The following is a 27,354-nucleotide window of genomic DNA, read 5'->3' as shown; positions in this document are numbered from 1 at the left end:
GGAAGGGGGAGTCTCTGGCTCCAAGGCCAGGTTGGATTGGGCTTGGAGCAACCTTACATAATAGAAAGTGTCCCTGCCTATGGCAGCATTCGGAATGATTTTTAAGGTCCTTTCCAACCCAAAACAGTCTGGGATTCTATGAGTTATTTTTCTAACTGGAACTGGCAGATAAGGCGATGCCCAGCAGGAAGGTGGGGGAAGGTCCTGGCATTGCCTGATTTGCCCAGAACCAGTTTACTCCTTACAGTTCTGCTCATCCTAAGCTTAGCTGCTGCTAAGGTACAGTAACACAAGCTTCCCTTATATCACTTGCAACTCAACATACTTTTCTCTCAGGTTCTGCAACTCTTTCTTCATATCAGCATCTTCAAACTCTGAGTCATTGTCACTGCTCATGTAGGACGACTGTGAGTGGAAGGACGTGATGTTGATTGTAGGAATCTTCGCACCTTGCCCGTTGGGTGACTCCGGGCCAGGGGAGCCACCTTTGGCAGACCTCTGTAGAAAAGCAGCTGCTTTTTTGATTAAGTCCGTGGCTGTGCTGCTGCTGGGGGGGGAGAGCTGTGCAGCTGCAGCAGCCGCCGGCTGCCGCGGGAAGGGCTCGTCGGCGGAGTCGCTCGAGGCCTGGTCGCACAGGACGTCCACGGACGAGGCCGTCTGGACCCTGCGGACAGCAGCCTTCATGTCCGGGCTGGAGGGCAGCTCGTCCAGGTACACATCCGGGGGGGCCGAGAACCTCAAGCAGTGTGGTGCTGCTAAAGTTAATTCATCCTGAGTGCTGATGACTGAAAACCTGCCAATGGTTTTGGCTGGCGTGCCACTCTCCTGAGCCTCAGCCTGTTTTCCATAGGAACCAGAGCCCAGAGAACCATCCCTGTGGAAGTTACTCATCGCCCCATCTGCTGTCACTCGCCGCGTTACGCTCTCTGCGTGTGCGGGCGAAGCTGTCCTCTCTGCCTCCTCACTCCTCTGGAAAGTCTCCATCTGTGGAGCTGTGCCTGATGATGAAGGTGCAACCTGGCAAAAAGAAGAGAGCTTAACAAAAGGAACTGTAACAATCAAGCAGAAAACCGCTCCTAGTTCTGATTACCTGAAGGAGGCCTTTTGCTGGAGCAGCAGGAGCTGAAGTGATGCTTGTGGCTGGACCTGATTTAAAGTTGGGAAAAAAATATTTATGTCTGGAATGCTTTAATGTAATAAAAACCAGTGTTTCATTGTGATAAACTGAAGTGTACCACTGAGGGATAATTTAAAACCCCGGTCTTTGTAGTACAGGATTGAAAATGCAGGAGGCAATAGCAATGGCAATATAAAATATCTGCAGGTTGGCAGATCTAGTGATTTGAGGAATTCAAATAATAACAGGTGTGTGGAATCTCATTACTCAGTTAAAAATTTTTAAGGAGAAAAAGAGAAGAAGAATGAAATCTGCATGGTACATTGGGCCTGAACTATTCTGGTGTTCTTGCTGTCTCAGAGACACACAGGGCTGCTGCATATGTACGGGCTGTTGCCCCACTCCTGCCACTGACACCAAGCAGGGATGGCCGGAGGAGCATTACCTGTTCCGCCTGCTGACCCACCTCTTGCCTCTGAGGGATGAGCACTCACACCAGTGACTTCTGGCTGGTTCAACTTTCAATAAAAGGAAAAAAGAAATGCAATTTCAGTCTCACAAAGCAGAATGTGTTCTCCTTCCCTCACTTCCCCTTGCTGCCCTAGCACTACCAGAGAATATGGAACTATTTCACAGTGCCTGTGGAGGGGCCTTCAAGTCTTGCTTCCAACTCTCCCATTTTTTTTTCCTTCTTCCTTGAAAGAAATAAAGCAGTGGCAGCATTGCAGTTGGAACTGCAGCCCAAGCTACTGAAACCCAGTATATTATATATACACACATGCTTGGGGCTTTGTTCTGGTTTGCTTTTCCAGCCAGACTGTATGTTCCTCATCTGTATGTCTGTCCTCAGAAATTCTATGTCTCTTTCCTTACTGACACAGATTTTAATAGGATGAATTCCAATTACTCGAGAGACATAGGACCTTTCACAGAGAGAGAATTTGGTTTGCTGTAGAAAGTCATTTATCATTAGAAAACAACACACTCTAAACAGTCACTCCGGTACAGCTGCTTTCCTGTACCACACAGCACCTCTTGGGCAGTCGACAGCTGATGCTACACAGAACAGGCTCAGCCTTGCTAGGGATGGAATTATCTCCAGAAATGCTACTTTTGAGTAAGATATAGAATCATAGAATGGTTTGGGTTGAAAAGGACTTCAAAGTTCATCCCATTCCCCCCCCTGCCATGTACAGGGACACTTTCCACTATCCCAGGTTGCTCCAAGCCCCATCCAACCTGGCCTTGGACACTGCTAGGAATGGACAGTCACAGCTTGTCTGGGTAACCTGTGCCAGGGCCTGGAATAGACACTGATCTAGCACAATGTGCTGCAAATCTGATGATTTCATAAACTTGGAATTTTATCTGAAAAAACCCAACATGGGGAATCAACTGAGATAGAAGAACCACTGCCCCTGACTGCCTGCTACCCCTTTCCTTAAGAGGCTTCCGTGTCAGTCTTGCTCTACCAAGCTCATGAGAAGACAAAAGAAACTATTACAGGAAACAGAAGAAACTCATGCCCATGGAATGTCTGCCTTTGGCTGCAGCATGTGGTCAAGGCAAAGGTACTTGAAATGTTTGCTTTATCCAAGTTGACTTCTAAGGCAGTAATTGTACCACTGTCATTCATTTATACTTAAAATTGAAGCAAAATCACCTTCATTAGAACTACAATGACTACACCATGCATGTGTTTTACATTCTTAAACTACGAAGAAATTGACATATTTCTGCCTGCTTTGGACAGGACACAAGAGGAGATGAATTAAAGTATTATACCACTTCTAAACTCAAAGGGAAAGTCTGGCTTTCACTAATAAGCATTTCTGAAAAATGAATTGGGATGCATCTGACAAGAAAAATTTAAGTGAGCTTTCACACTGGAAAGCAGTCAGCAGGCAGAGGTAACATACTCTGGAACAGAAATATGAAATGCTTAGGGAAGCAAAAGATCTACACATGGCCTACCGCAGGAGAGTGAGTCTTGAGCTCTGCCCTGGGGCCAGCCCTACAGGCTGGCTTTGAGGGGATGAAGGGCAGAGCCACTGGGGGACTGACCAGTGGTGGGCAAGGCAAGGCCTCTGAGGGCACGAGGGGCACAAGCGGCTCGGCAGCAGCTTTCACCTCCTGGCCGGTGTCCGGGATGCTATAGCTTGGTTCCCTCCCATCCAACGCTGGGGCAGTAGTTTGCTCTTCAGGAAAAGGGGACAAGGTAAATTCACTGTCGCCCTGTTCGGGTGGCACACAGGTGTCTGGCGTCCCTGCTGATGCCGAAGAAGTTGGAACATATTCCTGGTACAGCAAATTGCGCAGCTTCTCATCAAGGCTTTTAATTGTGTTGTCCACGAAGTCCACCCTGGGGGGGCCCTCGCCGTCGGACTCGGCGGTGCCGGAGGGGTTCTGCTGCTGGAGCAGGCCGACCCCTGCCCCGGCCATCCCCGCGCCACCCTGCGCCATCGGCAGCTGCTGGGACGTGGCCAGCGGCACCTGCGTGGGGCTCTGGAGCTGGGACCCCGCCAAGGCCAGGGCGTCGGGGCCGGCGGCCGCGGGGAAGGGCTGGCTGCCGAAGGGCCCCGCGCCGGGCTGGCCGCCCTCCGGCAGGTGCGGCCCCTGCGGCGCCGGCTGCCGCTCCAGCACCGCGGCGTCCGGAGGCAGCGGCCCCGGAGCCGCCGGCGCGGCCGCGGGCGGCCCCACGCTGCAGCAGGCGATCTCCACGTCGGGCACGCAGGCCGGCTCGTCCGCCTGCGGCTGCAGGTGCGGGGCCGGGGCCTCGGGGGGCTCCTCCAGCCCCACGGCTCGAGGGGGCGGGGGGCCGGGCTGGGGGAACTCCGGCTGACCCCCGCTGGCCCCTGCGGGCTCCACGATGCTCGGGGCAGATGCCAGCACGGCTGGCGCTGGGAACTCTGGCTGGCTTGCTAGGCTGGCAGGAGCTGCTGCAGCAGGAGCTGGTGCCAAGGACAGGGCGGCTCCAAGTGGGCTGTCACTGACCCCTGTGTGCAGGGGAAGCTGCTGGCCAGCCCCGAGCCCAGGTGCCTCTGTCACTGCAGAGCTCACCGGCTGGTCACCTGACTGCTCCGGGTCTAGAGAGAACACAAGCAAAAGGTGAACCTTGAAAGGAAAGGAAATCACTGCCAAGCTCCCTGGTCAGCTGCAGGGACAACCCACTAGCAATTCCCACCAGCAAACAGCTGTTATATACATCAAACGAGAATTTTCAGATTATTTCAGCAAAAAATATTTCGCTGAAAAGACACATAGTGATGGAGAACTTCAGCTACCCCGCAGCATAAGGTATAGCTAAAATACTGACACTTTACTGAAACTCAGATAAAGATTCCCAGTTTGGTTCAATGCCAGGAACATATGTAAATGCATGTGCACATGTAAATGCACAGCTTAACAAAACTGATCATTTTCTTCCTCTGACTAAATTAAATGAAACCATCACAGCTGAGTGAGGTGAGGACAGAAGAGAGACAACACAGCAGCTCTGGAGAAGACATTTTCTATAAAGTTTGGAGATACCTGGCCCTTCTGTCTGCTGGGCACTGGGAGGCACCGGGTGAGAAAACTCAGGGGCATCTGTAGTAGGGTTTTCAACCACTGGACATATAATAAACCACCTTTTTCCGGTATGCAAAACTAGGGATGAAAAGAAAATGACAAGTAAACATAGGAATTTCCATTGTCTCCAGATCATGACTTTGTCTTAATTACACAGGATGGTTTGGGTTGGAAGAGACCTTAAAGGCCATCTAGTTCCAACTCCCTGTTATGAGCAGGGACACCTTCCACTAGAAACTCAAAGGCACTCTTACCGTTTTGCTGATACACAGGCGTCTTCATTTGAGACTGACGCTTCTCCTGTTAAAGAAACAACACAAGAAATAGCTGGATCAGTGCAAAAGGACCAGCATCCCATTCATATTGTAAGGCTTAACAGAGCAAAAGCATTATTTTTTTAGTTAAGAAACCTTTTTACTCTTTTTAACACAAGATGCAAAAGTAATTTAAGTATCTGGCTGTTTAAAAAAAGGAATCAAACTAGCAATCTGTACTCAGCATTTCTTACCTCACTTATTTCCAGCCTATCTGCATCTTGTTGGGGACTTGTTCCCTGGTCAGAACTTCGCTCTCCTTCTGTATCCTCACTGAGCATATCTTCTGCTTTATCAATGATATCCTTCATTTGTTCAATAAAAGTCTCTTTTTCACTTTGCAAGATGAACTCATTCTCCACCTAGAAGGCCACATCAAAATAAAGGAGAAAACAGACATTTTTTTATTAATGCCTCATTCCACAGGTGCCAGGCAGCTCAGGCAACAAGCACACACGAGGAGCTGCCTGAAGCCACTGGGAGCACTGATAGCCCATGGGCAGCCACATCTCACCATGTAAGTTGCAATTTCCTCCGGCGCATCACCATCCAAATCAAACTTGAACGTCACCATTTTGTGGTTATGGGTTTCTAGCTGGCATTCCACCATCTTATCCCCTGTGTTACACACCTGCATGCAGAGATCAACAACCCTTATTCCTGGCAAAGCCAAAGGAACCCTAGAGTTACCCTCCAACAGGTTGTACTTGCATTTAATATGGTCAGTTTGGGTCTGTTGGACTTCTCCTGGCGTGAACGAGCACGTGTAGATTTCTTATGCTTCTTTGAAGACTTTCCTTCTTGCTTTCCACTTCCTGTTGCTCCTTCCAAGCTGTCACTCATCTCTTTGCTAGAAGCAACATCTGGACTCATGTAGCTTCACAAGAGAAAGGAAGAACAGCCCCAAAATAAAGGCAGAGTCACACACAACGGAGTCATGCATCACACGTAAGCTATAAGAGAGGCTGCAAAAAAGGGCACATTTGCACTTTTTTTTGGCCCAAACTGAGTCAACTGGAAGATACTCAGTGAGTGAAGGGCACTACTCTACACCAGGCACATACTCGGGCTACAACACCTACCAAGAAATGATCTATTAATGTTTCTGGTAGTAACACAGCAGAAGTCCCATCACTCTGAATATATTCCTTCACTTAAGGGGTCCTGACAGTCCCTCTCTGAACTGCGCTAGTTCCTACTTTTCTAAGGTGAAGTTTTCTCAGCTCCTGTCTTTCTGCCCTCCCAGCAGAAGGTCAAACAGGTAAGGTTTGCTGTAGAGGGAGGAAAAGAGAAGATCCATACAGCTGTACATACACCAAGGCTAGGATGCTGCATGCAAACTAAGGAATTAAAAGAGCTGCAGGTGCCAGAATGGGCACACTGCACACAGAACACTGTCAGCCTCTCCCTAGACATGCTCCCAGTCCTTCTTCTTCTGATTGTGTCAGAAAAAACAGCCTCCAAAATGCAAGCATTTCTTACGCAAAAGAGGTGATAATACCTTTCGCAACTCTGGGACAGAGCTTGGAGTTTGTCTTGTATTGCCTGCTCCTAAAATGCAAGAAAAAGTAATTTAAGCAAACACATTATATTAGCAGATGAAAAACACCTTAAGGAAAGGGTTGGTATCAGTAACTCTAAAACCATTCTGTTTAACCAGTTCTTAGAACTAGAAATAAAATAAATGCCCTATTTTATCCTTTCAACGTCACTTCTGTCCAAGGCACCAACCACTCTTTCAGTCAGAGACACTAACCTGCCACTTCCCTTCCTCTGCCCACAGCAGATGAGATGGTGAAAGGAATAAAACAGTTCTCACCACCACGGCAAAATCTGACTGAGGGACGATTCCACTGTCTTTTATTTTTGAACGTATCTGCTAATTTGGCTCATTGCTTTATATAGTTTCCTGAAAATATGCTCAGTATTTTCATTGTGTTTGGCTTAGTGGGAAAATTTCTGAGGAACTTACAAACAAAAGATGAAAATTCATCATTTAAGAGCACCACCCTTGCATCATGTCCTCTACATGAATTTCCCCTAAAAGCTTCCCTCTTCACTGGCTGCAGCTCTGGGACAGACATCATAGCATGATTTTCACATTGGGCAGACCCGTTCTCATGGAGTTTGTGACATTGCTGCAGGCCCTGCTGTAACAAACTTACCATGTATGCACAAAGACACACACCCATACATGTATATAGCTGTGTATATACACTCACACCAGATACACCCATAAATATATATAATTTTATATATATTTATAAAAACACATCTATAAAATCCTTCTATAGACGCAGAGCTAGAAACAAGCCCCTCGACTGCCATTGCTACACTGAGGACTCAAGCAGTGATGAGCTGGGGTTAAAAGCTCAGAGGGGAACTGGTCAACATCACTGGTTCTCTGCAGCTAACCAGCCAGCCCCACTCCTTGGCTGTAAACACCACACGTAAGCCATGCCAAGCTTAAATGCAGTTTCAATAAAACTGCAGCATCAATGCACAGTGAGAACACAGACATAATGTATCGACATTCTGGTAAAGCACTCAACCAAGTGCCTTACAAAACCCCTTTTGCCTGACTGGTTCAGGTTGGTTTGGATGCAAGTGCTGCAATGTGCCTAAACACAACAGAAGAGATAAAAATGTCACGGCAGAGTAGAAACAAAATGCAGTGTTTTGATTATATAGACAGGTATGAAACTTCTCTTACACCCAAGGAAACTTTAGCAATGTATGCCAGAAAACCAGCATGGAGAGGATGTACATTGGTATTTCCTTCATTTCTTAAAGTGAAGGAGAGAAAGGTGTTAACTGAGAGATGGACATGAGAAAGAAATTATCAAACCAGTGGTTAAATGTTCTGAAGGATGTGGGATGTGAAGGACAGACATTCTGCATTCTCAGTGCCTCAGTGGCCATGAGTTTCTCAGGAGAACTTGTATCCCCTCTATCACAGTGCATAACAATGAGGTTTGTTCATATTTCCAGAATCTCTAATGGAATGGACTGAAGGCACCAGCACTAACCTTGCCATGAGTTGTGCATTCAGAAAAAAGACAGCTGGAGAAGGAATACCTCGAGTGATGGATATGCCTGACCCAGCCCAGCCTTTCTGGGGAGTCTGCAGGTGAAGCACTGCAGAGAGGCTCTACCATTCCTGCTACACTTAACCAACAGGATACAGACATTCACCAGGAAACATCCTACATCACAGCAGGAACACTGATGCAGTAAGAATTAAACTGCCATTGACAGACAAGAAAAATGGGGAACTAGAATTCATCTTTAGTGTTAGCACAGCCCTTCTGGAGCATCTTCTGAAGGCAGCATTGAGTTGTATGTCCAATGGAATTTCAGGCTGCACTGGAGTCAAGGCATGTGACAAACCATGGAAACATGGGCAAAACCAAGAGATTGATTTTGAAAAGGTGAAATACATACTTTGGGAAGAAAGATAACTCAGAGCAGAGACTCAAGAGGAACCACTCTGAATGCAGAATCACAGTGGGACATTTCCATCCAGAAGTGGAGAAAAAATTAGATTTATTTCCTGAAATCAGGTAGAAACGCCAAAGCTTTTGTTTTGTTTTGTTAACAGGCAGCTGAAGAGAAAGAAATGTTCTGTGATGTTCTGTCAAGACTGAAGATTAAACAATTTGGGAGTGGAAAGAAAAGTCAAAATAGCAGATGAGGAGCTGACAATTCTGTAAGGAAAACAATAAAAAGCATCCTGCTTCTATGACCACAGAGAATTGGGAATGCCTATGAGTATCTTAAGAAACAAAAATCCCAGGGTTACAGCAGACATTAGGCAATACAGGAGGATACAATGCTAAATGAAATGAGAATAGGGCTCAAACTGAAGAGGATGAAGGGCTTCCACAATACAAAGACTCAGATTGTGGAGTAGTTTCTTAAGGCAAATTATGGTTGGTTGAACAAGTGCTTGAGACATTTAAAACAAGACTGGACAGAACATGGGTGAAACTCTACAGAACAACTTCTAACTCATCCACAGTGAGAATTTCTTGATTTCTATCTCCGTGCTTGTGCTCAGCTATCACAAGGAGGTGTTTAGTCCTGCTGCCTCATGAATTCAGTGAGACATTTACTGAGCTGCAACATGATGTTTCATTTGGAATAGCCAATTATTTGCTGACCCAGAGCTGCTGGCATCAAGGAGCAGCGGCTCAACACACCGAGGGGATAACCTCCCTTGTGCAACAAGCCCACTGCTTCACACAGGAGTAACTAAGAAGATTAAGGCTGAGGCTGGTGAGTTACTTCAGAGGAAGGGCTCTACCTCTTGAGATGTCTCTGTGCCTGCCGCGACAGCCGAGCAGGGAGCTGGGAGCTGCTGGCCCAGTGGCTGGGAAAGATCAGGCTGGAGCTGCAGCAGAGCAGAGGGCTGGAGAGGCAGGCCAGGCTCTATGGGGGCTGCCGGGGCAGCTGTGGCAAGGCTGCCATGGACCTGGGCAACGCCTTCGGGAGCGACGCAGGGCGGCACCAGCTCTGGCTGCAGCTGCAACGGCGGTGACATGACCATGGAGGGCTGCACTGGCAGCACGGGCACCTGGGCTCCAGCTTCCAGAGCAAACTGAGTGTGTCCAGGCATGGGCTGCAACACAACGAGAGCTGTTAGCACACATCTCTGCGCCAAGGGCTCAACACGTACGTGACGAGGGAGCAAAGTCACTGGTGTTCATGAAGAAAGGACTCAAACTTCACAGTGCAACTGGGTTTGGATGCTCTCAGTAGCATCTACAGAGATAAACTTCCTATGAAATAACCAAAAAAAGCGCTAAGGATTCCTTCTGTACAATTATGACAAGGTGCATTCATCGGGTACTAGTTTATTAGTAGGGACAAAGCCATATTTTGCTAAGAAAGGAAAAATTACAGAATTCCAGAATGATTTGTGATAGATGAAACCTCAAAGCTCATCTCATTCCACCCCCTGCCATGGGCAGGGACACCTTCCACTATCCCAGGCTGCTCCAAGCCCCAACCAACCTGGCATTGGACACTGCCAGGGATCCAGGGGCAGCTGCAGCTGCTCTGGGAAACCTCTTCCAGGGCCTCCCTACTCTCACAGACAAGAATTTCTTCCCCATATCCCACCCGTCCCTGCCCTCTGGCAGTGGCAGCCATTCCCTGTGTCCTGTCCCTCCATCCCTTGTCCCCAGTCCCTCTCCAGCTCTCCTGGAGCCCCTTCAGGCCCCGCCAGGGTCTCTGAGCTCTCCCTGGAGCTTCTCCTCTCCAGGTGAGCACCCCCAGCTCTCCCAGCCTGGCTCCAGAGCAGAGGGGCTCCAGCCATCAGAGCATCTCCATGGCCTTCTCTGGACTTGCTTTTAAGATCTTAGGTGATGAATTCATTCTCCTGAATACTTTGCTCTGCTTTCAACAACTCCACACTGTCCATGCAGAGAAAAACACATTCTACCCATAACCTAACTTAGGATATTTTAAGAAATCTGCCAGATATGTAGAACCAGGACCTGGTACAAATGACACAATTAACTCTTTCACTGAATATACACCAGTGTCCTACTTCAGTTTAGTGCAGTTTGCACACTGAAATCCCAACTTAACCCTTGATGTGCCAAGCCCCAAGACCCCAGTCCTACCAACACGTTCATGTGGACAGAGGGAGTTTCACTTTTCTCAGTGGATTTCTCCAGTGCATTAAAATAACTCAAGTGCGTAAGCACTTGGTGGGAACCAGATCCAGGCGACAGGATGCCAGCTACCTTAGAGACTGGGTTGTTATTCTGCATAACAGTCCTTTTGGGTTATACATTTAAAATCAGAACATTTTCCTTTTAGGTACATCATGTATTTTTCCAGGGGGACTGAGCTTGTGGAAAGAGGAAGAAGGAAAGAAAGAAGCATATGGAAGAAAAAAAGACTTTTAGTACTAGGTAAAAGTGTGCCCAATTTTTACTTTTTTTGAAGTATCATCACATAGAGACTTAAGGCTATTGGAAAATACATTAAAAAAATAAGACTCAGATGAGAACTAGGCCACATGATTTCATTGCTGCGTGCTCTCTGCAGGTTCTGGGTATGGCTGAAACTATTGTTCCAGGTTTTAATGTAGATAAAAGTAAAGACAGGATGTGCTTCATAACACCTCAGAGTTACATGGCTGCCCAAGGGGGGGTTGTTAGACTGACAAGTGTGGTATAATGCCACAGAAGGATGGTTCAATTTTAAATCTTATATAACTAGAATAATTCACAAAATATTTCAATGTCAAATCATAGAATCACAGAATATTCTGACTTGCAAGGCACCCACAAGGATCATCAAGTGCAGTTCTTAAGTGAATGCCCATACAGATGTACCCAGCCAAGACAAAACTCAGAGGTGCTAAACATCAATTGTGAAAACAGCATGGCATTATATACAGAAATACCTCTCCAACAGAAGTCTTCAAATCAAAACAATGTTTTTTAAAATATTCCTCTGCACATTGTAATAGCAATTTTTAAACCTAAATTCTTCCACATGCAATTCTTCTACACATATTTGATAGCTAGTGACTTTGTCAGGATGGTTTGCGAACATCAGCTCTCCAGTTCTGGCATTTGCCATGCTCACTGTGTCCAGTGTGCTTCATTCCATTCCCCCTAAAGCCACAGGGAACACTGAGTAACACTCCCAAACTCCATGCTGCTGACATTCTCAACGACAGTAATCCTGTATGAAATATATGGCTGAAGAGAGAAATTTAAAAACTGTGTACTGCTCTGAAGATGCCATGACAGGTTGGGATGGGATGTTACAAATTTTAATTAGGGTGTTATGGTGAAGGGATGTGGCAGAACACAGATTTTCTAAATGCCTTATTAACAGGTTGAGTGTCCTCTCCTGCTCTGGTCAGACTGTTTCATGCTGACATATCACAGATGTGGTGAGAGAAGTATTTACAGACTCTGTCAGTCCTGAGGCAGTTTCTGTGTAAATACTGCTTGATCTTGTCTACACTTTGTTTTTTTCAAGGGGGAAAGGGTCTGCAGCTAGATCCATCCCTGCCCTGCAGGTCTGACAGTGCTCTTCCACAGAGCTTTCCAGAGTCCTTACCCAAGGGTCACTTCCCTTTGCTGTTTTAAATATATTCTACACCAAAACAACTCCACTGCTCCTGCCAGCTCCCCTGTATTTGCTGTGTGAACCCAGCAGCCCCTGCATCCTACATGGACCAGCTACAGGCACTGGCAAGGCTTGGTACACCCTCCTGACCTGGGAGAACCACAGGCCACACTTCCCAAGATCTGAGAGCAAGAAGGAAGAGGAAATTCAGAAAGCACTCTGCTCATTTACTGTCCAAAGCCAGTTGTATTATGCCCTATATCCTTGATAACCCCTGTCCCTGGCTGAGGATATCACCTGCTACCCCACAGCTCACAGCTTCAGCCACCACCTCCAGAACTGAGAGCAAGAAGTCAACAAAACCTCTCAAGAACAAAGATTAATGTTGGTGAGGAAGAGAACCCCAGGACGGGCAGTGCCTCGGAGCACCCTGCAGTGCACGGCCCCGCGCCCGGCGGATTTACCTGGTGAGCCGGCTCAGGAGGGTGGATGCCGCTCGGCTGCAGGGCTGGAGGAGGTGGCTGTGCCTGGGTCACGGGCTGGGAGCTCTGTGCGTGGCGGGGCGAGGGCGCGTCGCCGGGCAGCAGCGGCTGGAAGGCGGGCTGGAACACGGGCTGCGGCGGCAGCGCGGCGTGCGGCGGCAGCGGCGGCACCCCCGGCGGTGCCACGGCCAGCAGCGGGATGGTGGCCGCCGGCATGTTTGGCACCATGGGCTGGCAGGGCAGGACCAGAGAAGCCACGGTGGTGTGAGGCAGGTTGACGGCCTGCATGGGCAGGGCGGGGGAGTTGGGCGCCATGGGCAGCGTGGGGTTCATGGGCAGGCTGGGCAGGATCACGGCTGGAGCAAAGTACTGGGAGGGAGCAGGAATGGGGGGCACGTTTGCAGCAGGGATGTCAGACAGGTTTGGAGGAAGGCTGTCAAGCCCTGCCAGAGGAGTAATTGCAGGAATGACAGGAAACTGAGGAATCTGAAAAAAAATATAATATTGCATAAACTGCATTGGTGCTTTCACTGATGGTATAGAGCAGTTTCATTTGCCACACAAGTCCCTAAAAACCACCTATGCCAGGAGGATAATTATGTCTGTTTGTTAATCACTTCCATTCATTCCCTGAGCTTCACAAGCAGTAATAAAAACTGATTTACGCTTAAATCATTAGTAAAAGCAAAAAAAAATACATTTGAGGGGGACGCTTTTATACCTTAGAAGCTTAGAACTACTTCTAACACCAGCTTGAAGCCTTCAAGCAACATCCTAATTAAAAGCTGCTTTCATTTGAACAGAAATTAAAAGGAATTGGGCCAGACCTAACGCAAAACTCTTTCATGCAAAATTAAGTGGGGCAATTTAAACCCTTGTTTTCAAACAAGCTGCAACTCAGGCAGCATGGAAGAGCCCAGAGAAAGGGTTTTTACAATCAAAACCTCCCAGTGATGGAGCCGACTGGCATCACGGCAGCAGCTTGCTCCTGCCCTTTGACATAAGCTGCTTCACATTATGGTGCCTGTCACCACCAAGCACAGCACCATCCACCTTCCTAGGCCAAGGGAAGGGTTTGTCCCTGCTCCAGAGTACAGACCCAGAGCAGAACAACACCGACATGGCTGACAGGTGTTGGGGGAAGTGGTGAAGTCAGGAGGTCAGAAAATAGCAATAAAAACAGGCAACTGCTCATGCCCTCAAGCCTGGGATGGGGAAGAGATCGCGCCAGAGGGGACAGTGCAAAAGACCAAACCAAAACAACCCCCAAAAAATTATTGCCATTTTGGAGCTGCGTTTAACTGGGTGGCGTAGAGTTGGGCACAAAGGAGATTTCTGATTCACCAAATAAGTAACAAAGAAATACAAAGGAATTAGGAAAGACCAATAATATCCTTATCGCCTAATTAAACTGGCATGCAGTCAAAATAGCCACACAAAACCTGCAAATCATGTTAATTATTAGCTGGAAATTTCTCCTCAAATGGCCATGCTCACAGCCCTTCCTTACCTGGGAAGGGGCCACGGGCGGGAGCTGTGGCACGGTGGAGATCTGCAGGGGCTTCAGGGGGGTGCTGCTGGCGGGCACCTGCGAGCCCTGCGCCGGGAAGGGCGGCAGCAGGTGGGGGGCTGGCGGCAGCGGGCACACGGGCTGGCTGCTGAGCACCTGCTGCAGCGAGGCTGCCTGTGAGATGGGCTGCTGCTGCGGGGACAAGAAGGAAAAGGTTACTGCTTGTGTACTGCAAAAGAACCAGATGGCTGGCCACGCTCCCCATTTCTCCCCAGCTCACTGTCAGGACAGACCTGGTGCTCGGAGTACAGAATCACAGGCTCATTAAGATTGGAAAACACCTCTAAGATCACTGAGTCCAACCCCTAACCCAGCACTGAAAGGTCCACAATTAAAACATGTCCCCATATGCTGCATCAATACGTTTTTTGAACACTTCACGGGATGGTGACTCCCCCACTCCCCTGGGTAGCCTATTCCAATGCTTAACCACTATTTCAGTGAAGAAAATTTTGCTGATATCCGACCTAAACCTTCCCCGCCATAGCTTGAGGTCATTTTCTTTCATCCTGTCCCTGCTTCCTGGGAGCAGAGCCCGACCCTTCCCTGGCTGCCCCCTCCTGTCAGGGAGTTGTGCAGAGCCAGAAGGTCCCCCCTGAGCCCCCTTTTCTCCAGGCATGGAGCCCCCTTCCCATTCCCTGCCCTGGTCATGCTCCAGCAGGGACAGCTCCCGGGAGAGACGAGCACTCTTAATTCAAACACTGCACAGGAGCCCACACTTAAAACACATTTAAATGCAAGATATATTACCTAAAATGATATGTGCTAATTGTCTTGGAGAGGCTATTTGTAATGACTCAGACTCCTTAAATCCCAGAGATTCCTCCAGCTGGTCCCGTGAAATCCCCACCCACTAACTTACAAGATGCAGTTGATATTCAGCTCATCCTGACAAGCAGAAGTTGCTACATAATGGAGCAGGCATGGAAAATATAACACTTATTACCTGAGACACAATCAACCACAATAATTGCAGTAAAAGCTAGGTTCTAGATATTTGTGATGTACTGTAGTGACAATGAGGTAGCCAAAAAAACAGCTTTACTTTTCCAAGGAAAGCAGTGCTCCCCTTGCCTGCCAGGCTTTAGACAGCAGAACAGAGAAAAAGTTGCATTAAAGCTGGAAATCATTAGTAACAACCCCCCACATTTCATGTACTATTGGTATCTTCTTTTTCAGTTCCTCTAATTAGTTCTGGAAATACTTTAAAAACCCTTCTGGTTCAGAAGGATGTCCCTGAGGCATAGGCTGGCTCAGGGTGACTTACTTGGGACCACAGGGCTGCAGCACACAGAACCTCTGCCATCTCATGTTGAGAAAGATCTCCCCAGTTACAATCCCAAACACACAGGAACGGCAGCGCAGGGGCTGGCCTGGCTCTGGTGATGGGACTGAGCAAACTGAGGGCCAAGGTGGAGGCACCTGAACACTGTCTGAAGGATGGAGGGGCCCACCTGGGATGGGGGAACCCCACTCGCTCCATGGAGGAACTCCTGCAGGACCAAGCCCCAGCTCTGGGGTGGGAGAGCTGCATGCCCACTGCGCTGGGCTGGAGCTCATAAAGCTGCCAGCTCTCAGAGCTAGCTCTGCCCTCACGCCCCAGCTGGGTTAATCTGCAGCTCAGACAGCTGCCCACGGTTCACCAAGGGGACAGAGGGTACTGGCACTTGTGGCTCAGCCACCTCCCACTCCAGGAGACATCGCATTACAGCAGGAAAACTGTGCTCAGGGAATGGAGCTGCTTCCTAAAACCTCTCTCTCAAATCCAGCTTGTGTTTTAAGAAATGCTTGTGAATTGGGTAAGGCACAGGGAAGGGAAAATATCCAGGCAGATTAGGTAACTTCGCCTCATTATAACTTTAGCAGTGTAAATGCACGGACACCCAAATTGGAAAAAGAAATAAAAGTTAGGAGATACAACATTGATTCCATGTCTGATCCACCAGTGCATACTGATACAAGATCAAAACAATTAATTCTGTAGGTAAGTGAATTTCTCACCCTAATTTCTGTTCTTCTGTTGTCCTGCCCTACCCTCCTTAGCATGGGCATTCACTGGACACTGCTGTCTCTGAGGAACATAGGTGCTCTGGGAAGTTTTGCAGAGAAACTTGGGATACCTTCCACTGTCCCTGGGTGCTCCAAGCCCTGTCCAGCCTGGCCTTGGACACTTCCAGGGATCCAGGGGCAGCCACAGCTTCTCTGGGCACCCTGTGTGAGGCAGAGCAGCCACAGGGAAGGGCTGAGATGGACACGGCTCCATGGCAGAGCCCAGCTCTCACCTGCTGGCCGGCCAGCACGGGCGGCGGCGGCTGCCCCAGCGGCAGCGAGGCCACGGTGCTGGGGACCACGGGGAACGGCATCGCCGGCTCCTGGTAGTGCTGGGGCACCACGGCGGGTGTGGCTGGCACTGCGGGCAGGACGGGCTGCGGAGAGACAGCAGCATGAGGGACAGGCACTTCCACGGATGGAGCAAACACAGCTTCTCTGGGAAACCTCTTCCAGGGCCTCCCCACCCTGACAGGGAACAAGTCCCTCCCAATATCCCACCTGTCCCTGCCCTCTGGCAGTGGGAGCCATTCCCTGTGTCCTGTCCCTCCATCCCTTGTCCCCAGTCCCTCTCCAGCTCTTCTGGAGCCCCTTTAGGCCCTGCCAGGGGTTCTGAGCTCTCTCTGGAGCCTTCTCTTCTCCAGGTGAGCACCCCCAGCTCTCCCAGCCTGGCTCCAGAGCAGAGGGGCTCCAGCCCTCAGAGCATCTTTGTCGCCTCCTCTGGGCAGACTCCAACAGGTCCATGTCCTTCCTGTGCTTTGCTGCAAAACCACTAACTAATGCCAACAGACTGATAAGGGACTGCAGGTCACTATGTGCAGAGGTGAGTGAGGAGTACATACAGACAGCCCTGGAACCCATACCCAATGGGAACAAGAGCATAATTGATAAGATGAAATATGACCCAAGATACAGAACTATTTGAAAAAGCTTTGGACTTACTGCCGAGGGCTGCTGGTAGTGGCCGAGCTGGGGGAGGCTGTGGGGCACAGGCTGGCCCTCGCTCAGGGGGGGGCTGTACACCCTCTGGATGGCAGGAGGGACAGCGTCTGGCAGGGACGAGTAGATGACGCTTTGCTGGCTGCTCTGCGAGTCCGAATAAACCGTGGAGCCCTGGCCACTGTCAAACGTGCTGTCAGCTGGAAGAACGGTCATTTTTATTAAAAGTTCAACAGCTCCCCGTGTTCAAGTGATGGTCTTAGAGCAAGGTCACCATGGTTTATGTAATTAGCATTTTTACTACTCTGGGCCTTTCTTTATATAAATAAATTATACAACACCAATGTTATTCTCTACAAAAGGCACACACTGCTTCTCTTAAGCCAAAACCCATCCCCATGGATTTTTGCACACACAGATATTTCAGGCACTTTACTATATCCTTTAGAGGGCATAAGTTTGACATTCAGAATTGCAGATGTTTATAGATTTTGTAGGCTAAAAGGAGAGGAAACCCCGATTATCATGTTCAGAGCAGATCGTGGGGTCTTTTAGAGTTCCATCTTCCAGGGATGCACTGACTTTAACTGCTTTTATCAGCAGCCCTGAAAATTACAAAATTCTTTATGCTGTATGATTTTAGTTCAGCAAGTCATGCTCTGCTTGAGTGTAGTGCAATTAAGGTCAGACACAAACCCCTGTGCAGGTTCCAATGGGTTTGGCACACTCAGATCTGTGGGAGTTTCTTGTGGAGCATTTGCCCAGTTAACCTATGGAACTGCACAGCTATGGGCACTGGGCAAGCACTGGGTCCTTTGGGAACTGGAAATATTGGTATTACTGACTTTAAAAAGTCTTTTCACAACTTTTAAAATGTGTAAAATACAAATGCCCAACTGTGTTTAAGCCTAAATTACTGCTTTCTTCACTTGAGAAAGGAAGTGAGACAACCAGACTGCAGCTAGATGTATCCCAAGACAAATAGCTTTAATAGGGATTTAAAATTCAAAACTGAAAGAAAACTGCAACACAGTTTCAATAACCATCTTAAGTTACAGCTAAGCTTAAATACTATTTCTTTTCCCAACACCTTCCTCTGTCTCTTTTTTCCATATTCTAAATAAAGTTTTACTTATTTGGCTTTTAAATAACGAATTATTTTTTAATAGCACCAGAGATGACATTTCTCTTCAGTACTCCCAAGCTATTCCCCCAACTGTTTTTCTTTTCCAAAATTAAACTCCCCTCTCTATTTATTCAATTCATTTCTGAAGAGCCATACTCTCATGATGGGATTTCTGCTGCATGAACATTCTGTTTTATTACAAACAATTATTCAGGACCTCAAAGTTTAAAAAAAAAAAGAGGAGTCTAATGGTAGAGTGCTAAAGTAAAAGCTGTGAGTCAGTCTCAGGTTTTTATAGAATGTACATTGCACACATTAAGTTATTAATTTCCACTTTTACATTTAATCTCAAATTATATGAATGAATGCTACCCTAATTTATAGAGGTCCTATGCTAAGAAAAATGTTCAAATAATCTGATAGCAAATTGCCAAATAATACCAAGTTCTGGTTAAAGGTTGAGGAGGGGTAGGAAATAAATAGTGGAGGTTGTATTTAGTGTAACATTTTGCCAACTCATGTCCAGCACAGCCATGGGAAGCACAAGTCACTTCATTGCAGCACTAGAAACAAAGAGCCATAATTGCAGTGTTCCTCAAAGGAACTAGCATGAAATAAGTATATGATCCAAAAAATGAAATTAGCTCATTTTAGCTTCAGATAAAAACCTTTGTGAATGTGGCAATACTGTGAATGTTAATCAAATGTAGCTATTTCTCATATCATGTAAAGGGATTTTTCCTGTACAGGTACACATGGATATTTCAGTATTCAAAGCAGACTTCAATGTAGCTCTTTATAAAATACCTGAATTGAAGCAGCAGCTGTCTTGCTAAATGTAATGCATCTTTTACTTAAATGTGCTTACATACAAGTCCAGAACAGTAAAACAGAAACTCTGTGATAATTGTTTAGTAGCAAAATATATAGAGAGTTATATAAAGATATCTATATAATACTGTTTTCTTGAAACTTCATTGCTTTTGAAATTGTAATGCACCTGTCCCAGATGTTTGTGGGTTTTGAGCTACTGTGCAAAACCACCCACATCAGTTCACCTGAGCTCAGGTCACTGTGGGTTTCCCCCTCAGGCATTCATCCCTGTGTGCCCACGAAGCCAACACGGGACTTACATGCGACAGAGGTGACGCTGGTGGGCAGGTTCTGCTGGAAGGGGTGCTGGTCTGCCTCCGGCTCCTCAGGCTCTGACAGGATGTGGTGGCCCGTGTGGGACAGGTAGGTGACCTGGACCTGCTGTGCCTGCGGTGCCTTCAGCTTGTCCAGGCACTCCGAGTCACGGCGCTCCTCCGACTGCATCCTGGGCCAGATGCGCTCCCTCCTCCAGAGGATCAGCGCCACTCTGTCACGGATGGACTTGGCCACGATCTTGAGATCGTTCTCGTGGAAAAAGCCCGAGTCAATCTGCAGAGGAACACGCACTTAGCAAGGTCCTGAGCACGTGGCTGGCATGCACACAAGCACACACACGATACTGGAACCTCTTCCCAACAAAGAAAACATCCGTTCGAAACAACACAAATTTATATTAATTTATTTCTCACAAGAACAGGAATTCAAGAGCTTGATGGAGTGGGGTTCTTTCTCAGTAAAATTTCTATTCCCAATGCATTAAAAAAACCCAGGATGTAATGTCTAAGACCTGACTATATACTGGCTCTAATTATCCACCACTGACCATCCATTGAGGAGAGCAAGTTTAATGGCGGATGGGTTTCCCTCTTTTTTTTTCCTTTTTAACACTAAAAGAATAGACAAAACAGGAAAAAGAATCTCTAAAAAATGCACCTGGAGTGAATCAAACCGCCCCTAAATCTGAATTTATTGTCTTAACTCGTCCAACCCACAGAGTTATCCAAATTGCTCTGCTTAATAGCATAGCAAATCATCAAGGACAAGATGTTAACAGAATTATGTTTCAAATTAACTTCTCTTAAATAGTGAAGTCAGTCAGTATTGATTGACTTTTACAAAGAAAAAGCAGACTCTTCCCATTTGATGGAAAAGGGGACGAGGCTTCTCAGAACTCAACTGCTCAACAGATAAAATGGAAATTCATCTTTGTGTTATTTGTTTGCATAATCTCCTGCAGTGCAGGGTACGAATTTTCATTTGACAATGCCGTACCAGAGCTCTCTCTGCTCTCCCTACATTCTTAACATGCATATTTGACAGATTTGAAAGCACTTACATCCATGGGGGAAATCTTGAGGCTTTCCTGCTTTGCTCTTGCCCAAACATAAGACACTTTCACAGCTTAGATTTTCACTGCTAAAATTAATGGGTGCAAAGCATCTTAAAACACAGCTTCAAGAGCTAACTTCACTTTCCAAACCCCCTAGAATGTTTCCACTTCCCTTTGCCCATATCATTTGGGCAGGTGGGATTGCCTGACTACCAAAATGCCATCAGCAATGATAAATAATTCCCTGTACTCAGAAGGTCTCCTGCATTCCTCTCTTCCACAGCACATAAAGCAACAAACAGATGAAAGCACATGGCTTTGGTGTTCCTCAATTCATAAGGACTAGAAAAAGACATTTAGCAATAAACGTCCCCTTTTTCTGCCCCTGCAACAGGCTCAGGTTTGAAAGCGTTTAATGGGCAGTTTCTTAGGTACGTCATTAATGTAGAAAACAGATTTTTAAATTATTTGGGAATAGGTACAGTGTCACTGTTGTTTGGGCATGACCCTTTTAAACATACTTTTCATGAGAATTATTTCCTCTTCAAAATAAAGCACCACAACTATGGACCAAGCAACTTTGAGAACTCTGAAACTCCAAATATTTCCATTGATATTTAAATGTAAAATATAGGAGTAAGTAATGGTACCAGAGCAATTTTTAAACTAAATGAGTTCTGTAATAATATATTGCTGGAAAAACATTGGACCTACTGCAAACTAGCAACAAGAAGACAAAGGAGCCTGAATTCCTCCCACTAAACTCGGAGTAGATGGTGATGAGTTCCAGCCAAGAAAGGCAGCATTAGCAAAATGAGTGCCTCCTGAGCAGAACACGAGTGGTGATGACATCATTAGATGGGATCCCCAGGGCTTTAGAGTCCAATAGGAACATTTCTGCAAGCACAGGAACGTTCAGACCCTTGGCTCAGTGCTTACTGACTCTGAGCCTCTGTGACATTAGAACACCAAAACAATTACAGCAAAGACACCATCAAAATAGGAGTTCAAGGACAATGTAGTGAAAATGGAACACAGATTCCCTAACGAAACCCCACAACTATAAAAATACAGAAATTCAGCAAGTGATACTTATCAGTTAAAAAATCCAAAGCTTACTCCTAACTCAGTGAATCCAGTTTCCTATCAAAGTTTGGGGTGGAGCAGCTGACCACAGACCTTTCTCATCTACATTCCTTCTAAGGAACACCAACAGAAAAGATGGGGGAAAGTGTTTTGGAGAATTCAATGCAGAATACTTTGTGATTGAACTTCTGAACTCTCCTAATGTATTTCTAGCTGGTGTCTGGAACTAAATAGATTCCAAATAAATTCAAAGACATTCAACAGCCTATAGAAACTGGTAGAAGAGCATGCAAAATATAAAAGTAGACCAGACCTCTAAGCCCCTAAGCTATGTAAACTGTGATTTCAGGCATCTGTTTTCAAACAATATGTTTCAGTTAGTTGCTCCCCGTTCACCCCTTTCTTGCAGTAGTCATTCCAAAATCAATGCAAAGTGCCTAAACTGGACACCTGGACTGGTTCAAGTGAAGTTAGTGTACCCAGCTTGTTCCTGTTGTCCCTTGAGATTTACGTACTACTTTCCATATATACACACTTTTATCAGAAGTGTATTTTACCATTTCTTGTGCAACATCATCAGGAGTTTCCTTCTCCAGATCAAAAGTAAACTCAATGGCGCCATTATCTTTGGGTTTTCCTTTCAGTTTCTTAGGATCTTCTACCCAGAGTCTTAAGGCAATAGAAGACTTCCTACCATGGTCTTCCTCTGCAAGTTCCACTCTTACCCCAGTATCTTCAGCAAAAAAGGCATGGCTTAATAAATCTTTAATTTCATATCTGCAAAGGATATAAAGAAGAATCAAACACTGCAAGTCAACAATTTTAGAAAGGTTTGTAAAAAGAAACTGCTGTTTAAAGTGGAAATATTTACACTGTTTGGTGTTTACCCACAATGAATTTGTGTTCTTTCTGAAAAGATGTGGGATTTTGAAAAGAAAGTGAAATTGAAAAAGAAAAAATTGACATTTCCTACTTCTCAACTTGACATTTCCTACTTCTCAAAGCTTAAGCAATATTCATACACCACAAGCACTTAGAGAAATGCAGATTATTGCTTTGTTCAACTTTTCTTAAGTATCTGAGCTTAAAGAGTACCAGAGAAGAGATTCTCTCTAGGCTGTGAGCTGCAGTCTCTAAAAACTGTATTTGTGAAAGTCAGGAAATACTCAGCACGAGACAAACTGGCAGAGACCAGTAAAACATTAATTTTTAAAACCAACGCTGGAAACCAGGCACAACGTGTCTCCATGTCCAGAGGGCACTGAAATCTGCTACCACAGCTCATGATGAATCCACCACACCAGCTTTTATCACCTTCCCTGCCCCCGACAGAACCTTCCCATTGACATTTTTTGGACTGCTGAACCAGAAATTGCAAGAATACCCTAGCTCAGCTCCACAGTGATGCTGAGTGGCTGAGAGACACAACATCACTGCTTATCCTGACACTGAATGCCAGGAAAGCAGGAAATAATTTAGATCTGCACTTCCATGCTGCATTTTCTTGTGCACAGGGCAGACCCACAGACCAGAGCAGAAATCGACACAGTTCTGAAATCCCTGCATACACGTTATTTAATACAAAGCTCAATCCCTTGAAACAAACCTTTCTTCTTTGTTTTTGCAGATGCACTCCCCAATTATCTCCTTAATTTCAGGATCAGTAACTTTCTCAAAGCTTGCTGGCTTTATACCCTAAAAGCATAAAGAAAAACAATTTAATGTGAAAAAGAATTACATTACACCTCTTAATTAAGCATATTTTCTCTGCATTTTAAAGGTAACTCAACCCAGGAACTTACTAATACTTTTTAAGTTGCTAGCCTTAATGCAAAACTGAGTTAAGGATTTAGGGGTACTATACTTCCAAATACCATTGCACTTCAAAACTAATACACTAGTTTGTACAAGCTCAGCTGTACACAGGGAAAGTATCCCTTTTTCTTTACCAACCTTTGCAAATTTTACCTTTATAGCCGCTGGACTCTCAAGTGAATATTCAAAAAACAGCTAAGTTTACATTACAAAAATAACCACTTTCTGAAATTATTCCTTTTATGTTTTTGCCTCAACTCTCAAAGCACTAAACGAATAAGGACAGATAATCACATTTTTCTTCAGATAGCTAGTACTGAAAAAGAGTGAAAAATACCTTGGAATAGTCCATATTCCTGTTTCCCACAAACCTCTTGCTTTTCCATGACCCAAACACTCTCCAACATATTCCCCTCTGCATAAAAAAATTAAAGATCAACCCCAAAACCAAGCAGGGAAGCAGGAGAATACAACATCTCTGCACTGCTCCTGAATTTCCCAGGATGTTGTTAGAAACCCCTTGGGAATACGTGATAGAGCAGGTGCAGCCTATAAATCTAGTTAAATCTCTGTCAAATGTTAGCATTTTTGCTGGGAACAGAATTGGAACAGCAACCTATGAGCACAGCCTTTCAAGGAGAAAAACCAGCTACCCACTGCAGAAGAAAACCCTGGGAAGCAGAATCAGTGTCCCCACATCCATGTATCTATTCAGCTACAGGTGACAAGTGGCAAGGCAAGAAGTTCTTCTTTTTATTTTTGATGTCCAGCATAAATCACAGAATTAATTGATTCCCTTTTAAAAACATGTTATTACCTCTACCTACTAAACCAATATGTATATGGATGAAAATATGACAAAATTTATTTGAGAAGAGATGATGCAGTTGGACCTTATCACTTAAGGAACCAAGTACTTCCAATGAAGTCAATGAGCAGAACAAAAAGGAAACACAATTTCCTTTATCTAAAAAACAGAATGTGGTTAAGCACATAACTGAATGGGAATTGAACATTTAGCTCTATACAAATTCTTTTAAAGTTTCACTCTGAAATAACGGCTCATGCAGTCACAGATAAGGAGCCCTGCAGAGTGGACTTTTGGCTCACCCAGTGGATTAAAAGAAGAAAACAAGTATTTTCAAAGAGGGTCTGCAAATAATACACTGAATTAAGTATTGAATAATCTTTATGGATGAATTTCAGTGAGGGCTGGAGCCTCTCTCAGAATTTCTGAATATTTCAGTATCAGATTATACTTTTATCCTTTTATGAACATTCTGTTCAAGCCTCAGATTCTATTTCAAACTTTGTTAATTAATAATTTTAGATCAACAACCCCCATTTGTCTTGAAATTCTAGCATGAAATACATAAATTGTAGATTTTTAAAAAACAATAAAAAATATACAGAACAGCCACTCAAAGACTCAGTTCCTTGGTTTTGTTTCAGCAGAAAGCTGCAGCGATCCAAAGAAACCCATTTTCGTGAGAACAAAACAAAATAATCCATATACGTGGCTGGCTGTGACCCACTAAAAAGAATTATTTGCTTAAGCAAACCTAAATCTCACTGATGAGACAAGGGTTCAAATTTTGTGTATTAGAAAAATGTGTGAAAAGGCACTGGAGTGCCCGGGCTGCAAAGCCCAGGCTGGCTCCAATGCGCCACAGCGAGCTCTTAGGAGAGCTCTGATACCTGAATCAGAAATGAAACAAAACAAAGCACCATCAAAATGTATTTTCAGCAGGACTCCTCTGCACCATATTTCATGTTTAAGCTACAGCAGTCTAGTGTGTTCTCCATCAGGAAGAAGGATAAATCTATACATTTCAATTCACTGTTGTTTACTATGAGAAAGCTGATTTCCATATTAGTGTGACACTCTCCAGGAAGAAAGCGTAATAAGATCTAATAAAGACTTTAACCTGAAGAGAGACAGGTTTAGATTAGACATAAGAAAGAAATTCCTCCCTGTGAGGCCCTGGCACAGGGAGCCCAGAGCATCAGATCCCCGACGACTGGTTCCCAATATTGATCTTACAAATTGCTTCCACAAATAAAAAACAGCAACTCTTCCACCAACACTTTCCCCATCTTTGGATGGAACACCAACTCCTCTCCAAATATCCATTGTGTTAATCTGCTGAACAGCTAAGCTATGAGTAGATGACTAAAACAAACGAGGACAAAAATTGTGAAGTACTGAGCAGAGTTGCTTTGGCAAAGTGTTTTCTCCCTGTCCCTGTGGTATAGGATGCTTTTCTTCCTTACTCTTCATTAAACTCTCCAAGGCCAGCTCACTGGGATGCTGCAAACCCTCCTTTGCAGAACAGTGCCCCTGACAATGAAGGGGGATTCTATTTGCCATCAAAGGGCTCATCTCTTTCACCTAAACAAAAGCCATCTGTCTTCCCTGAGCATTCCCAAGGAAACACAGCACCAAAATTTAAAGTGTATTAGCCAAGAGATTATCCATGACAGTTTGAAAGCTGTACAGCCTCTTATAAATTAAAATAAGTTCAATGCCACCACATGTGAAAGGCAGAGCTCACTGGGTGGCAAAAGGGGCATAATGATAATACAGATTAGATTAGATTCCTTAAATCTTAAATGTTGAAATATATATGCACATATATACACCAACAGCAAAACGAGAGATCAAATTGAGAGCTTCTCTGTACCAAACAGGATGATTTATTCTGACTCCCTCACCACCACTTATTTCCATTCCCTTCTTTCTGAAGAAATTAGATTTGAGATCCATTGCCCTCCAGTACAAGGCAGCTGAGTCTACAGAAAAAGACACATACAGAAAAAGTTGCATCCTTCATGCTGAGGGCAGAAACGTGCTGCTTATTCTGCAGGGTCTAAAAACAGCCACTCACCATTTTCCATCAGCAGAGCACACTTTGGAAGAGCAGCACGTGATGCTCTGAAGGGACACAGTGAATGCCACACAAGTCACTGGCACGCCTGACCCACGTCAGTCAGTGTTCTAGAGGCTTTCCTGGCCCCTAGAAGTGCCCTTCCACCCCAGAGTCAGCCTGCTCTGGGCTACCACTCCACCTTCCACCTGAAGGTAACTCTAGGCTCATGTCATTCCTAAAAAAGGAAAAAACCTTCTACCAAAAAAGGTGAAGCCACGTTTCCAACTCAAACTGCACCCTGGTACACACTCTCTGAAGTCAGTGAAATTAAGGTAAAGCTCTCAATTTTACCAGGATTTTGTTCTATGACATCACAGTGTACAACTATAAACTCTCTGTTTCCCTCCAGAATGGTGCTCCATCTTAATGCAAAGCTAAGAGGGTTACCTGCAGATCTAAGAAGATCTCTAAAAGCCACAAGAAGTCCATGCAATGACACTGACAGCATGATTTGCCTGCTGTCATTGTGCCACAGCCACAGCATTAATTCTGTCTGTGTGCACTATGGCATACAGCCTGCATATGCTGAGAAAACCTTCAATAGTTGATGAGAACAAACAATATGAAAGCTTTGCATGCAAACCAGAACACTGTTACAGGGTTGTTCTGAAGCACAGGTTTGTACCACTAAACCCAAGGAGATGGCCAGGAACTCTCTGGAGATGCAGCTGCTCTGCTGTGCACTCTGCAGCACATGCCTAAGAAAACACTAGGCTGGAGCAGCCTGGGAAGGTCACGGATTCCAATGTTTCATCACTATTGTCTACATCAAAATCACTTGGCAGAATGATTAAACACAAAAAAAATCTGAGTAAGAAAAACCATCAAGTTATGCATGAAAAATGAGATTATGGCATCAGAACGAAGGGCACTGCAAATATGCTGACCAGGAAATCACTTCAAAGTGAACTGTGGTAAATGTGGCTTGGCCCCACTGCTTGGGAAAGATGTGTTTTCTATTTATGGTACATATCCATTTTTGAAATGTTTACACTCCATCATTCAGGCTGAAAGGGCAGAGAGAGGTGACAGGCTGGAACAAGCATGTCTTGTCT

The 27,354-nt window shown here is 45.5% G+C and overlaps 1 protein-coding gene across 14 annotated transcripts in view; it reads right to left on the bottom strand.

The window, feature by feature from the left end:
* Positions 1 to 27,354, bottom strand: part of WNK2 (WNK lysine deficient protein kinase 2) — a 113,969-nt gene that overhangs the window by 43,653 nt on the left and 42,962 nt on the right. For 7 of the 14 annotated variants that reach the window (XR_004061094.1, XM_030956413.1, XM_030956414.1 and 4 more), the window contains exons 5-22: positions 23,161 to 23,249; positions 22,112 to 22,331; positions 19,399 to 19,687; positions 17,143 to 17,339; positions 16,434 to 16,577; positions 14,092 to 14,283; positions 12,564 to 13,067; positions 9,308 to 9,622; positions 6,503 to 6,552; positions 5,713 to 5,878; positions 5,516 to 5,632; positions 5,196 to 5,363; positions 4,942 to 4,987; positions 4,649 to 4,765; positions 3,092 to 4,203; positions 1,563 to 1,635; positions 1,091 to 1,146; positions 326 to 1,017 (exon numbers count right to left, since the gene is read on the bottom strand). Coding sequence is in view for 12 of the 14 variants with exons in the window: in XM_030956413.1 (XP_030812273.1) it covers positions 326 to 1,017; positions 1,091 to 1,146; positions 1,563 to 1,635; positions 3,092 to 4,203; positions 4,649 to 4,765; positions 4,942 to 4,987; positions 5,196 to 5,363; positions 5,516 to 5,632; positions 5,713 to 5,878; positions 6,503 to 6,552; positions 9,308 to 9,622; positions 12,564 to 13,067; positions 14,092 to 14,283; positions 16,434 to 16,577; positions 17,143 to 17,339; positions 19,399 to 19,687; positions 22,112 to 22,331; positions 23,161 to 23,249 (4,547 nt within the window). In the remaining 2 variants the exon portion in view is untranslated. The remainder of the gene's footprint in view (positions 1 to 325; positions 1,018 to 1,090; positions 1,147 to 1,562; positions 1,636 to 3,091; positions 4,204 to 4,648; positions 4,766 to 4,941; positions 4,988 to 5,195; positions 5,364 to 5,515; positions 5,633 to 5,712; positions 5,879 to 6,502; positions 6,553 to 9,307; positions 9,623 to 12,563; positions 13,068 to 14,091; positions 14,284 to 16,433; positions 16,578 to 17,142; positions 17,340 to 19,398; positions 19,688 to 22,111; positions 22,332 to 23,160; positions 23,250 to 27,354) is intronic. The other 7 variants (XR_004061095.1, XM_030956408.1, XM_030956404.1 and 4 more) reach the window with 6 other exon arrangements.

Source organism: Camarhynchus parvulus, chromosome 12 (genome assembly GCF_901933205.1).
Source record: "Camarhynchus parvulus chromosome 12, STF_HiC, whole genome shotgun sequence".
Taxonomy (NCBI): domain Eukaryota; kingdom Metazoa; phylum Chordata; class Aves; order Passeriformes; family Thraupidae; genus Camarhynchus; species Camarhynchus parvulus.
Note: the sequence above shows the minus strand (reverse complement) of the source record. Positions and strands in the feature narration are given on the sequence as shown.